Source organism: Nematolebias whitei, chromosome 18 (genome assembly GCF_014905685.2).
Source record: "Nematolebias whitei isolate Nwh7 chromosome 18, NemWhi1, whole genome shotgun sequence".
NCBI classification, from domain to species: domain Eukaryota; kingdom Metazoa; phylum Chordata; class Actinopteri; order Cyprinodontiformes; family Rivulidae; genus Nematolebias; species Nematolebias whitei.
The window spans coordinates 33,739,686-33,751,486 of record NC_056515.1 but is presented as its reverse complement, the minus strand read 5'-3'; the positions used below and the strand labels follow the sequence as shown (position 1 = coordinate 33,751,486).

Genomic DNA, 11,801 nt, shown 5'->3' with positions numbered 1-11,801 from the left:
AAAAGCGATGCAGGAATCCCAGCTTTCATATTTAAACTTCTTATTTTTTTAATTTCAAATAAAGTTAATGAGTTTTAAAGTTTAAATAAATGAGTTTATATGGCATACATCACCTATTGTACTTTATAATCCCATCAAGCTCGGTAAAGGCAGGAATTTTATTCAAATCGTCACCAAGACTCGCATTAAATCTTATAAAATCACCAGTGGACGCTCACTGAAGCTTCAGGCCGACGTTACACTGTGCTGGATCGACACGGGCAAAAAATGAAGAAGAACACATTTTATACCTGATGTGTAAAAACAAAACTCTCACAAACACATTGCCATAAAAAAAAAAAAAAAAAAAAAGTCTAAAGTTCTGTTTATAAAGATTGTTGACACGGATCTCTGTAGCACCTTGAAGTGATGCAATACTGTCTTTGTAACTTCTGGTTGATTTGCACATCACGGTGACACCAGGCTCACTGGATTTTGTTCAAATGTTCAGAGAAACAAGTCATTCGGTGAAAAATGCAATATTTTGTACACCTGTGAGTGAGCGTACCTATCTGCCTCTCTGTGTTGGTCCATCTGACCCAGTTCTGTCTGTCTGTTCACCCAACATGGCAATATACATACTCCAAACCGAGACAAGTTCCCCTCTTATTGTCTAATGAATGATCTGTACATTTATTTATTACTGAAGATTTACTGTTAATTAAACAATATTCTTAAAAAAACGTTGTTTGTGTGCTTTCAAAAATGTAAATACACATGGATGGATGAATGGATGGATTTTGTTGCCTGCAGGGAAGTTTTGCAATAAAAGTTGTATTTAGAGTTTATTTAGCCTGTCACAATAACAGATTTTGCTGAGCGATTGAGAAATTATTGCGATAAACGATAATGTTGTTTGAAATTTGACAATAATTAGTAATTGTCAAATTTAAGAAGAAATGTTTAATTTGTTTTGCATGTAGTCTCTTTTTTTGACCACCGGATGGCAGTATAAGACTGAACTGAAGGATGGATAGTGAGGGAGCGAGGCCCCTTGACGTGACACGGGCTGTCTCTCTTTGGTTCTCAAAATGGCGGACACTATGTGGTTTGAGCTCTTTAGCATAGCATTTTTCACACAAAGCTTTTAATTAAAAAATCAGTAAACAAGTTCTCAGCTTCTTTTTGCAGAGAAAAACTTTTTGCATTAGAACATTAGCTCGTAGCTTAGCTTCTCAGCTGCTTTTAACGATCCAAAAACGCAATTTGGGACGGTTAAAATGGATTTTAAAGAGAGAGGGAGGGGTCATTACACCAGAGCTGAGCATTATGTCATCCAGTGTCTTCAGTAGAAAGAGAGAGACACACGAAGAAACAAAGCCGATAAATGAAAATGAGGTAGATAATTTTCATTTATCATGCGAATAATTGATTTATTGTTTATCTCGAAAGGCCTATACGGTAAAGAGTTGTAGAAAAAAAAAGGATTTAATTACGTAATTCAAACACCAAATAAACATGTTTTTAACTGACAGTTTTTGAAGCCCTCAACTTCCAGGCAACTAATTTTCTTAAACCTATATATAATATATATATATATATACACACACACACACTGTTTGGGGTAATGAAATATGTTGCACATTTATTATTATTTTACAATGTATGTGCATCTTAAGCTAAGATGGAACAGTGGTTAGAGAAGATGAGGCTGTGATCAGAAGGCCACCGGTTCAACTCCTTGGACCGATAACAGGTGAGAAAGGTGACCACACCTGTCTCCACTATTGCCCCACTCTGGGCCATTGGGCAAGGCCCCTAACTCTGACCCCTAAAGAAGGGAGAAGCTGAAAGAAGAAGAAAAAATATGTGGATCTTAAACTACATCGAATGTATTAAAACATTAATCTTTGATGAAGACGCAGGAAATGTTTGTCCTCATTCAGCAGCTGAAAAAATACAAAAAAAAGCAATATGTGAAAAAAATAAATCAGTTATTTTCCATCCATCCATCCAGCCATCCATCCATTATCTTTACCCGTTTCTTCTTTATTGGGTCTTGGGGGTCACTGGTGTCCATATCCAGCAATCACAGTGAAAGAGGTGGGGGACACCCTGGACAGGTCTCCAGTCCATCATAGGGCTGATATGAAACCACAGAAATAATTTTACATTAGGAAAAAAAACTGTAAAATGTCTAGATTTATTTGATCCAAGACTCCCGAGAGCAAAAGTTGACTCGCAGCACCATCTACTGGTGTTTGAGCTGATGTAATGACCCCCCCAAAAAGAATAAAATAAAAAGACGAGATCATTACTACACTAGTTGTTGCAATTAAAACTCATTTAAATAATTACTACTGATGTTCCCGACTAAACATTTTCAGAATATGCCTAAAACCTGAGTCTATGCCAAAAAAGCAACCAATTTAAATAAATGTAAAGTTCTGCTAAAATGTAGACATCCAACAAGAAGCTAATTAAGAAATCAAATGAGCTTTAGCTACAAGTGAATATATACATTTAAACATGCATTCAGCTTCCATTTTTAAAGTTTATTGATGCTGTGCTGTATATGATCTGTTCACTTTATAGACATGGCATTTCTTTTTGCAGCCTAAGAGCACATTGAAGTCACATACAGTTTTTTTCCTTCAACAGTTTTTAAACTTGTGCTAACATTTAGTCTGAATTAGCATCTGGATTACAGAAGATATCTCTGTAAAAAGAAAGAAAGTTGGGGACTATTTAAAAAAAAATACTCTTATAATAATTGATCAGATAAAAGTTGAAGAACTGCAGCGACCGTTTAAATGGTTCCCAACTCTGGTCCTTGAGGAACACCATCCTGCATGTTTTGTTTTCTTGATTGACACACCTGATTTAAATGAATGTGTGATTAATTAAGAGACTTCCACAGAACACGATGACGTAATTAAATCACTGAATCAGGCATGTTGGAGCAAGAAAACTACTAAAACATACATAATGGTGTTCCTCAAGGACCTGTGTTGGGAACCTGGCTAAACTACCCAATGACATTCATTGCCAAGAAAAATTGCCCGAGTAAAGTGGGCAGCTGTGGCTGAGTGGTTAGAGCAGTCGTCCTCCAGTGGGAAAGTTGGGGGTTCGATTCCACCAGCATTCACATGCTGAAGTGTCCCTGGGCAAGACACTGAAACCCCCATTGCCTCCAATGTCCCGTTGGTGTATGAATGTGATCTAAAGCAGATTAATCACTACAGATTCACATTAGCTTTGTAAAGATATAGTAGTTCTGTATGAAGGGGTAAATGAGGACACTGTCTTGATAAGATAGAAAGGTGCTACTGTAGTCCATTTAAATACACACATATTAGTAGAATTAGTACAGAACAGAGGATTTCTTGTAATTTTCTAACAACCAAGAGATTCTCTGTTTAAGCTTCTTAGGTCTTCGATGCCAACATGTTTTCACATAACCTAAATTTGATCAATCCAAATCCATTTAAAAAATACACCCAAAGATGAGTTTAAAATATTTTTTATTGATTTTTTTTCCCTGTACAAGAGTTTTTGTGTTCCACGTGTTAGTTCTGTACAACCAGCTGTACAACAGGAGGTCAAACGGAGCAGATGAGTTCATTTCTCAGGCTGCTGTCAGGAGCAGGCAGGTCACAAAGTGAGCATGGACTGATTTCACACACACACCCTCCAGTTTATCTACAACGCGATGTCATACTGGTCCTTCACACAGATCGGAGAAAGAGCTAATGTTAGAAATAGTCTGAAAATATTTTGTCCCGGGGGGGGAAAAAAAAAAAAAATCAAACCAATATCCTCTAAAAAAGACCCACGCAGAGTTATTTTTATAATGAATTTAAAATAAAGCGCACAGACTAAAATCATTCAATGCTGCTCACATTTATGATGTCGCTGTTATTTGCGCTGGTTTTGTTTAAACAAAACAAAACAAGGTCTTAAATGTCTGTAACAGAAACAATCTTAGCTTTTATGACACCATACTTTCATGCCGTTACAATTTTTCCTATTTCTGCTATTATTTATTCTGACCTCCAAGTTATCAACGTTTCATTTTCCCTGCAAGAAATGAATTTGTAATTTATAGAAAGGCGTCATTGTTCGTGTAATCTTTTTGTCATAAACGCTAACTCTCCAGTGTTCACAAGTGTGGTGGGCAGAATGGAAATAAACACAAATGTTTGAAGAAAAACATTAATTAAGGGGAATTAAGTGTTTCACGAAAAAAAAAGGCAGCAGTCGCTTCCTTATTTTGTATAAACAGATTGAATTAATTTGCTTAACAGGTGCTTTTAAGGCAATATTTCACAGCTAAAACCAGTTCGACCAATCTTCACTCCAAAAGGTTATAAAAGAAATATCTGAAACCATCAGCAGTTTAATTTCAACTCATGTTGTTGGATATACAGAAAAAAAAGTATTGTGGTCCCAAGTGACATACAGTGTTACTTAAACAAACAACAATAAACAATTAACAGATAAAACCGTAACAAGAGAATTACGTTCACCCATATTCCTTGTATAAATAAGTATTTTTGCAGCCTGAACGGCTCGTGGACGTAGTGACTTGGATTCACTATTTACATTATGTATGAGGCGTGTAAACACATAAATACAACAGTCCCTCAAAAAAAAAAAAGACAACATCGTGAGCTGAAAAATAAAATCAAAGTTTCAAAACTTGGACGTGTCCTCTTTCACTCCTGTGCAGTTACACCACTGCACCGCTAGGGGGCACCAGAGGAAAGGGACAACAAGGCAGCAGGTTCATGTAAACAAACACACCAACTTTTCAGCTTTACGGTACAAAAATGACTAAACAAAAAGCTTTGCGTGTGAGCGTGGACGAGTAACCGTTGTGCTGCAGCTAATCAATCAAATAATCCGTCCAGTGGGTTGAGTTTCATGACAAACGCCACTTCCAAAAAAGTGGTGTAAACAAAAACAGATGATTTGCTCATCTCACAAACCCATGTTTATTTCTAATAAAACTTACTGGTAGTAAACATATCAAATGTTGAAACTAAGAAATGCACATTTTTTAATCTTGCAAAAAAGATTATACTGAAATTGTTGGGCAACAACACATCTCACAGCTCGGACACGGGCAATCAAAGGCTGCAGGCGAGAGGCAGCTTGGAAAGCATTTTCAACGATGCAGGTTAACTGGCAACCCGTCAGGAAGAAGACTACGTATTAAAAGAGCATTTTAAAGAAGTAGAGCTGGACAGACGCTCTCTAGTCTGTGAAATCTGAATCGAAAAACAGTGAAACAATTCCAGAATAATGTTTCTCAATGGAAAATTGGGAAGACTTTGAATAATTCATCATCTACAGTTCGTATCATCAAAACACTTCAGGAATCTGGAGAAATCTCTGAGCTCTAAAGACAAGGCTGAAAGTCAAACTGGTGAAGATCTTCAGGTCTGATGCTGTTCTGGACATCAGGGTTCAGGAACACGTCCACAACTGACTGTCCATAAACACGGTTTCCTGCGTCATCCACAAATGCTGGTTAAAGCTCTACCATGTAAAGGTGGGGTGGGGTGGGGGGGGGGGGGGGGGGGGGGGGGGGGGGGGTGTTGGAGACAATGGCGACTGAGACACGTTTGTTTTGCGCAGTTTGTACCGACAGTTTTCGAGCGGGGAGAGACGACTAAGCATGAGGGAAATGGAGCTTTTTAGTTAGCGCGTATGTATTGTGCAATGCTAGCTTAGCGTTACGTCAGTGCTAGCAGTTGTCGACGAGGTGTGTGTGTGTGTGGGGGGGGTTGCGTTCGATTTGGTAGGCAGGGCGTTCAGCGGGTGCCTTGCTTGTATAAAGGTAAGGGAACACTGCTTCAGCCTATTATCAGTATACAGTTTAAAATCCTGCCTCTCTGATGGTATGGGGGTACATTGGTAACTTTGGTATGAGCAACTTACACATCTGGAAAGACGCTAATTAAGCAGGAAAGTATAAACAGCTTTTAAACCAAAATATGCATCTGTTCAGCTAAAGTCTGATGAAGACCCACAACTAGAAAAGCTACACGCCTACATCAGAAAAAAATGGGACAACATTCCCCTCCAAAAACTCCAGCGCCTACCGGTCGTCTTCTCAGTTCCTAGACGTTTAAACTGTTGTTAAAAGAAATGCTTCCAAGTGGTAAACATGAGCATGTTTTTAAAATGTGTTGTTGCCATAAAATTCAACATTTCTTTATTTTCTTTATAAAAAAGGTAGCATTAGTTGAAACATTTAATCTGATTTGTTTCTATTAAGAATAAAATATGGGTTTATAAGATTTGCAAATTCATTGCATTCTGATGCTCTTTACATTTTATACGTTTTTGGAACCGGGGTTGTATTTAATTCTGGTGTTTGGACCTTTCTGATCACAGAAGAATCATATAATTCTTGTGGATGCTGCAGTTTTAACACAAGTTCAGCTGCCATTATTAAAGTAAATGCATTATGATTAATGTTTAAGGTGAAAAAAAAACAAAAAACAAATCCTAAATTTGCAGAAGTTAGAACGTTTTCTATTCTAATCCATCTTATTCTGTGTAATCTATCTTTGCAATGCTTTCCATTTGAACAGCACCACGTTACAAACACAAGTTATAATGTGCATTAGTAAATGCTAGTGTCATCATCTTGGCTGATCTGTGCAGTTCTGGAAAAAAAAAGTTAAAGCTAAAACAAGATACAGGTTTGGAAGTTTTGCAGCACAAAGGATACTCATTACTAAACTTTAAAGTCTTGAAGTGATTCATGTTAGAAATAAATGCCTTTAATAAGATCCTTAGAGATCAAACTGCGTATTCTTGACTAAAACATTTTTGTGTTTCTTAATAGAAAAACAAAAAACAAAAAAGTATTGCTTTTGTCTAAACAATGAGTTTAACATTCTGTCAACAGTAAAACTGGACTGATCTTGCCTGTTTGGCTGCTGCAGAACAAAGTTGGTCCCTTTATAGACTGCAGGGTGAGGTCAGTACTTAAGACTGGATCACTCAATCCACATCCTATTAATCCACAGTAATCTCTTATTCACGTGCAAACTCATGGCATAGCTTCTCGTTCTGTTTACGTCAGCCTCACTGAGCAGAAATGTAACATTAAACGCTCTGAATTTATTTTTATTTTTTTAAGATGGAGCTACAAAATACATTTCTGGTGGAAGTCCAGAAACACTCAACACAGGGGCGGAGCCAGAGGGGTGCCATGGGGTGGCCAGGGTTTTCTGAACCACTGAATAATACTGTATAAAGTAACAATTGTGTGCTTGTTCAGGATTTAAGAACCTGTTAATGAAAATTTGGTGACATCCGAGTGGCCAATCTACACAGGCACAGGCATGGAGCATCTAGTAAAGTTCCTTGATAAACTTTGATGGGGACCGCCACGTGGCCACCATTTTAAATGTATGATTTGACTGTACTGTATGCTTTTTCACATCAAATTTCAGCTCAATACGTCTAAAAATAGCTGAGTTATAGCCATTTGAATGTAACTTTGGTGGCCATATTCAATATTTTATTTGTGATTTGCAATCAGAATCTATTAGTGATCCCTCTCAGCTGCCAATACAACAAGTTTAGGTTCAGTAGCGCAAAAAACGTCTGAATTATCCTCAGTTGAAATTAGCTGTGGCGGCTATCTTGGATTTTGGTATTTGCATTCAGATTGTAGATTGTTCTCGACTATTGCTTTTTAATTTCCAATGTTGTATGTTTAAAAATGGTTAAATTACGTCCCTTTGTAAAATCAGAATTAGCAGTTAGCTTTTAGGATTAGGAATCGGCATGTATTTGGAATCATTCTTGGCTAAACCACAATACATTTCAGCTCAGTACATCTTATAACGGCTTAATTATAGCCATTTAAAGTTAGCTGTAGTGGCCATCTTGACTTTTTGATTAGCATTTAAAATTAGGTAAAGACTGTTAATTTTCAATTTTGTCTAAAAATGGCAAATTATAGCTCTTTCTAAAGTTAGCATTAGCAGTTAGCGTGAAATTGCGACTAGCATTCAGCATGTTTTGGATCGTAGCTACGATCACACAAAATTTCAGCACAGTATATCTTAAAATAGCTGAATTACAGCCATTTGAAATTTGCTGTGGTAGCCATCTTGAACTTTTGATTAGCATAAAAACTGTTTTTGGCTACTAGTATACCAATGTTTAGCTTTGTATATCTAAAATCAGCTGAATTATAGCCCTTTGTTCAATTAGCATTAACAGCTTGAAATAATGATTAGCTTTCAGAATGTCATAGCGATTGCTTGTGGCTACCACCATACCAAATTCCAGCTCAATATGTCTAACAATAGCTGAGTTATGGCAAAAACAGTGCAACGGTTCATGAAATATTTAGCTAACAGACATTTTCATCAATCCTAACCAGCTCTTAAAACTAATCTGTCACTCAGTTTGTGTCAAAACTGCTCGTTTACAGCCTCAACACACTGAAGGCCTTCCTGTACTGTAGAATAGAAATAATAAATAATAAATAAAAGGAACAAGTAAAGCACAGTTAAGTATGTTTAACAAGACAATAAAGGCTCTATGTGCATCTTGTGATTTTGACCGTTTTTTAAGACATCAATAAAATACTTGTTCTATAATGTGAATGTGTTCATAAGATATTGTATGCAATATAAATAAAGTGCAAGACTGATGAACTCACACAGATTGATTACAATCACTGCACCCCCCATGTCTTATCTTAAAAATGGTCGTGCATCTGTTTTCTCTTTTTAGTCTTAGAGAGATACAAAAAACTGGAGGGGAAGCAAAATTATATTTGTGTAACTACAGACTACACAGTCATAAATATGACAATATTATACAAAATGCTGGTGAAGTTGGACGAGGGATTTTAGAGGTGGATAATGTTGTCCTGAATCTGTATAAATCAGATCAAATTGGTGTTGCTATCAAGAGATAGTTTAAATAAACATACATTTTCTATCCAATAATCTAAATTTGACAAGCAATTTTTGGTTTGTATACTTTTTTGTAAAGACATATTTTACAACACTGTGAACGTTTATGCTAAATAAAAGCTCCAGTGTGCTGACATTTTCTAAAAAAATAAAAAAAAAACTAAATAATTGAGATCATGTCAAGTGAGTGACAGACACACAGAGATGCACACACAGGTGGGTTATGAAAATTGCCAAAAAGGTGTGTTTCTTAGCGCCTTCCTTAAAAACACCTTGGCCACCCCTGTGTTGCCCCTTTCACAGCGGTCTAGCTCCGCCCCTGACTGAACAGCCTGCATTTTCTCATTGAATTTAGATTAAATTATTGTTTGCTGCTTCGGACTGAACCTGTACCAAACCTCTTCATGTCTTCCTGACCTCCTTCCGTTTCGTTAATTTCTTCACTTCACCTTCGGCTCCTGGAACCTTAATTTCAGCTCAGACGTTTAAAATGCTTCTTATTTTTCTGATTCTAGTCGGTTAAGAAATTCGCTTTTTTGTCCATCATGGTCCTCTTCAAAACCAGCTGTGACCGAGTTTTAGGATTTCTGCTCAGCAGTGGCAGCAGGCGCAGCCTGACTCTCTGGCTTCAAAATTTGGTAGGTGATCAGGTACTCCGGGTAAGCCTGAGGACAAAAAATACAGAAATATAAAACAAAATATGTGATTTCTGCGAAAGGAATTAGCTGCTTTGGATGTAAAAGTAAAAAATAAGCAATGAGAAAAATCATCATGTTCTGTGAAAAAGCAGGGTGAAAGCTGAGGATTGTTAAGGTAGTTGAAAACTGAGTTCTCAAAGTTAAAACAATCAAAATATCAGCTAAAATTGGCGGAACAGAAGCTAAAACTAGCAAAACAGTAGCTTAAAGCAAAAACAAGCAGAACAGACGCTAACAAAGCTAAGACTGCCCAAAAGTTAGACAGAAGTCAAAACTAACAAACAGCAGCCAAAGGCTAATACTAGCAAAACAAAAGCTGGAAGTTTAAACTAGAAAAAGAATAGCTTAAAACTAGGGATGCACAATATTATCGGCATGGTATCGGCCGATATTAGCGATACAGTTAAATATCGGACATTCCATCAAAATAACTCACCGATATAAAAGGCTTCTGTTTTAAGTTTAATTAATTTAAGAAACTGTCAAGTATATCTATAACTACTTATGCACTTATCATGTGTCACTTGTGAACAGGTTGAGGTTCGATGTGTGAAAAATTACAAATTTTCACTGTTGTTGTGTTAGAGAGAGTAAATGTCATGAATACATTTGACATTAAACATAATCCAAGTTGAAGTGTTACATTATTTTCAGCCCCCATCTGCATTTAGTAGCAGGCCAAATTGTCAAAAACCATGCAGAATAATGTTTTAGTTCCACAGAAGAGAAAGTTATGTAGGCTCTGTAAGTAGGTCTAGGGGGAAAAATATCGGTATCGTTATCGGCCAAATAAGTTTTAACATATCGGCCAAAAATCCAATATCGTGCACCCCTACTTAAAACTAATACTAGAAAAAAGTAGCTAAAAGCTAACATTAGAAAGACAGAAGCTACAAGCTAAGATGAGAAAAACATCAAATAGCTAAAATGAGGGAAAAAAGTTAAATCCAACATTAACAAAACAGCAGCTAGAAGATAATGCTTGAAAAATAGCAGCTAAAAGCTGTAAATAAAGCATGTGTGCCAATGAAGATTTTAAAGAGCATAATGGTTTTTTTTAAGGATAAGAAATCTCAATGCATTTTGGAAAAAAAAAAATCCAATAAAAGGTAAAAATTGTAAAAGTTACAAACAGCAAAAGTTAAAGTCTTAATGTCCCGAACGAGCTAAATATTGTCTACTGATTCCTGAATGATTGAAATACTGTACAGGAGAAACTCTACACAGGAAAACAGCTCCTGATGAGATTTATATATTTAAAAAGAGCTCTGACCTGCTCTCCTCTGTAGATGACGTACTCTGCGTAGGCCAGTCCATTGACACTGGGCCTTCCTATAACTGAGTGGTGACCAGGGGGGGCGTGGGCCATTTTCATTGCACTGAACTGAAGAAATGACTTTCCCAGAGTCACTCGACAGAACAGCATCTGTCTGCAGACACAGACGGACCAAAAATAATCCAACACAAGTTCAAGCTTTTATTATTAGAGCTGCACGGTATTTGGAAAACTATTATTATTATTGAACACAGGGATGGCAATACCTTTGTAAGTACATTTAGATAATAATTAAAACAGTTGTTTGTATTAGATATAAACAAATAAAAAATAGAAAATCCTTCCTACCTGTGGCACACATAGCAGGAGCGGTCTTTGTGCGTCGGACATCCCGTTCCTCCACCGATCCCATAAACATACTGGTTGCTTTTGGAGGAGTTCTCTGCAAAATAGATCCCCGCACCGAACATGCCGCCAATGTAAGCGTGACGCTCGTCAAAGCCCTTATGGATGATTGCGTTGATGAAGGGGGAACCTGAGCAAGAAACGACACGATCATTAAGGATTTTTTTTTTCTTTTGGCTGCCTCCTTCCTCAAAGGTCGCCACAGCAAACTAACTTGCACCAAGATTTTTATTTTTATTTAATGCCGAATGCACTTCCTGACTGCAGAATCAGACCGGGTCAATCCCTGAAACCGGTCCGACTCTCTACCCCCGGTGTCTGGTTCTCTTTTTTCCCCAGGTGGAGAAGAGTTTCACACAAACTCAATAAAATCAAGAGAAGTAAATTCAGTTTCCCAATTAATTTCGATAAAGCAGGAAAAGTTACAAGCTCAGCGCTGAGGCGTCCGTCCGACTCGTCTTAACCCGGAAACGGAGGATCTGTTTC

The 11,801-nt window shown here is 37.1% G+C and overlaps 1 protein-coding gene across 1 annotated transcript in view; it reads right to left on the bottom strand.

Moving 5' to 3' along the window:
• Positions 1 to 9,178: 9,178 nt before the first annotated feature.
• The window catches only part of LOC119424568 (poly [ADP-ribose] polymerase tankyrase-1), a gene marked incomplete in the record, with an annotated part of 90,613 nt that continues 87,990 nt past the window's right edge, over positions 9,179 to 11,801 (bottom strand). The window contains 3 exon segments of the mRNA XM_037692056.1: positions 9,179 to 9,601; positions 10,908 to 11,064; positions 11,259 to 11,445. Coding sequence (XP_037547984.1) covers positions 9,515 to 9,601; positions 10,908 to 11,064; positions 11,259 to 11,445 — 431 coding nt within the window.